This window comes from Priapulus caudatus, unplaced genomic scaffold (assembly GCF_000485595.1).
Source record: "Priapulus caudatus unplaced genomic scaffold, Priapulus_caudatus-5.0.1 Scaffold323, whole genome shotgun sequence".
Lineage (NCBI taxonomy): Eukaryota > Metazoa > Priapulida > Priapulimorpha > Priapulimorphida > Priapulidae > Priapulus > Priapulus caudatus.
In genome coordinates this window covers 450649-453510 of record NW_014577384.1, presented here as the reverse complement: position 1 = coordinate 453510, position 2862 = coordinate 450649, and the positions used below count along the sequence as shown (strand labels likewise).

The following is a 2862-nucleotide window of genomic DNA, read 5'->3' as shown; positions in this document are numbered from 1 at the left end:
GATCACCTCCTTATCACATCATAGATCTTACCGCGCTATCACACTCATAGATCTACCCTGCTATCATCATCATGTAGAAGTCTAACCTGGCATATCACCCACTCATATATCCTACCTGACTTATCACACTCATTAGATCTACCTGGCTATCAGCACTCTAATCTACCTAGTATCACACTCATAGATCTACCTGAAAGTTATCACACCATAGATCTACCTAGTTATCACACTCATCAGATTCTTCTTACCTATTACTCACACTCAGAGACTCTTCCTAGTTTCACACTTCATAGATTACCTGAGTGTATGCACACTCTATCTACCTAGTTATCACACTCATAAGATCTACCTAGTTATCACACTCATAGATCATACCTTAGCATTAGCACCACTACAATAGGATCTAACTAGTTATCACACTTATAGAATCTACCTAGTTATCACACTCATAGATCTACCTGCTATCACACTCACTAGATCTACCTAGTTACTTCACACTCATAATTACCTATTATCAACACTCATAGATCTACCTACGTTATCACACTCACTAGATCTACCTGGTTATCACACTCGATAATCTACCAGTTATGCACACTCATAGATCTACCTGGCTTATCCACATCCATAGATCTACGTGGTGTCACACTCAATACGATCTACCTAGTATCACACTCATAGATCTACCTAGTTATCAACACTCATAGATCTAACTGGTTATCACACTCATACGATACTACGTAGGTTAGCACACTCATAATAGATCTACCTAGTTACTCACCCTTATAGTTCTACCTGCTTTCACATGATAATCTACCGTGTTGTCACCACTCATAGATCTACCTAGTTATCACACCTCATAATCCTACCTGGCTATACACTCACTAGATTTACGGGTGTACTCACACTCATAGATCTACGTGTATCACACTCATAGTCATCTACCTGCTTATCACCACTCACTAGATCTACCTGCTAGTATTAACACGCATAAGATCTACCTATCTCACACTCCCATAGATCTACGTGGTTATCCACACTCATAGATCTACCTGTATTACCAATCATATAGATCTACCTACGTTAGCACACTCCATTAGACTACCTAGTATATCACACTCATAGTGTCTACCTAGTTAATCCACTCGATAGATCTACGTGGCTTATCCAATCTATTCTATTAGGATCTTCCGGCCATATGCACACTCATAGATCTACCTAGTATATCACACACTCATAATCTACCTAGTTACATCACACTCATAGACACCTATGTTATCACACTCATAGATCTAACCTAGTTATCCAACCATCATCAGATCTACACTGTTAATCACACTCACTAATCTCACCTATTATCACCACTCATAGATCTACTGGTTTTCACACTCATAATCTACCTAGTTATCACCACACTAATAGATCTACCTAGTTATCACAGTCATAGAATCTACCTTGCCTTATCACACTCATAGATCTACAGATCTACATTGCCTTACACACTGGTGAATCTATCTGCTTACTCTCACAGACAGATCTACCTGCTTAAATTCACAGACAGATCTACCTGTTATTCAACAGGCACAGATCTACCTGATTATCTTTCACAGACAGAATTTACCTGATTACCAACAACAGATCTCCCCATGCTTGCCTCACAGACAGATCTACCTCGATTACTCTCACAGACAGATCTGCCTGCTTGCTCACAGACAGATCTCAACCTGATTGTCTCACCACACAGAATCTACCTGCTGATCTCACAGACAGATCTACCTGCTTATCCTCACAGACAGATCTACCTGGCTTATCTCACAGAACAGATCTACCTGCATTACCACACCAGACAGACTCTACGGCCTGTTACTCTCACAGACCAGGTCTACCTGATGATTCTCCCCAGACAGCATCTACCTGATTATACCACACAGACCAGATCTACTGCTTATCTCACAGACTAAGAGTTACGGCTGCTTACTCGCAGCAGAGCTAGGTTAGGGGCCTGATGATCTCCCCAGGACAGATCTACCTGTTGCTTCGCTGCATATATCCTGCCGCCAACCTCCACTGCTAGCCATACATGACACACGGACCCCTTCTCTAAACACAATTCACAGTAGCAGCTTTCTAAGCAGATAACATGCGCTCTTCAGTGACGTCACGCGACGCCCACAGTATACAGCTATGTACTGGAAGGAATTGGACATCAATTTGCCAACTCAAAGGACGATATGATAGACCAGGTTTACACTTCCGGAACATGAGAGCAATGCCAGTCGCAACTCGGTGGGACAATATGATCCTCGACGAGGCTTGAAGGGTTCTGTGTCTATGAGATTGTAAGTCAGGGCCCAGTAGAGAACAGCCGTCTGACGCGTCTCAAATAGACTGCAACAAAACACAACGCTGCCTGTATTTCGGGCGCCTAGGCGGCAGTGCGAGCGGTCCAGTATGCGCCATCGTTGCGTCGCTCAGGCGGGTGTTACACGTGTTGCGTCGGTGATGCGGGTGTTACACGTGTTGCGTCGGTGATGCGGGTGTTACACGTGTTGCGTCGGTGATGCGGGTGTTACACGTGTTGCGTCGGTGACGCGGGTGTTACACGTGTTGCGTCGGTGATGCGGGTTTTACACGTGTTGCGTCGGTGACGCGGGTGTTACACGTGTTGCGACGATGACGCGAGCGTTACACGTGTTGCGTCGGTCACGCGGGCGTTACACGTGTTGCGTCGGTCACGCGGGTGTTACACGTGTTGCGTCGGTCACGCGGGTGTTACACGTGTTGCGTCGGTGACGCGGGTGTTACACGTGTTGCGTCGGTGATGCGGGTGTTACACGTGTTGCGTCGGTGATGCGGGTGCTA

General features: G+C 45.2%; 1 protein-coding gene across 1 annotated transcript in view; it reads right to left on the bottom strand.

The window, feature by feature from the left end:
* The window catches only part of LOC106809023 (transient receptor potential-gamma protein-like), a 53161-nt gene that overhangs the window by 6348 nt on the left and 43951 nt on the right, over positions 1–2862 (bottom strand). Inside the window, 1 exon segment of the mRNA XM_014811968.1 lies at positions 538–560. Within this exon segment, the coding sequence (XP_014667454.1) occupies positions 538–560 (23 nt within the window).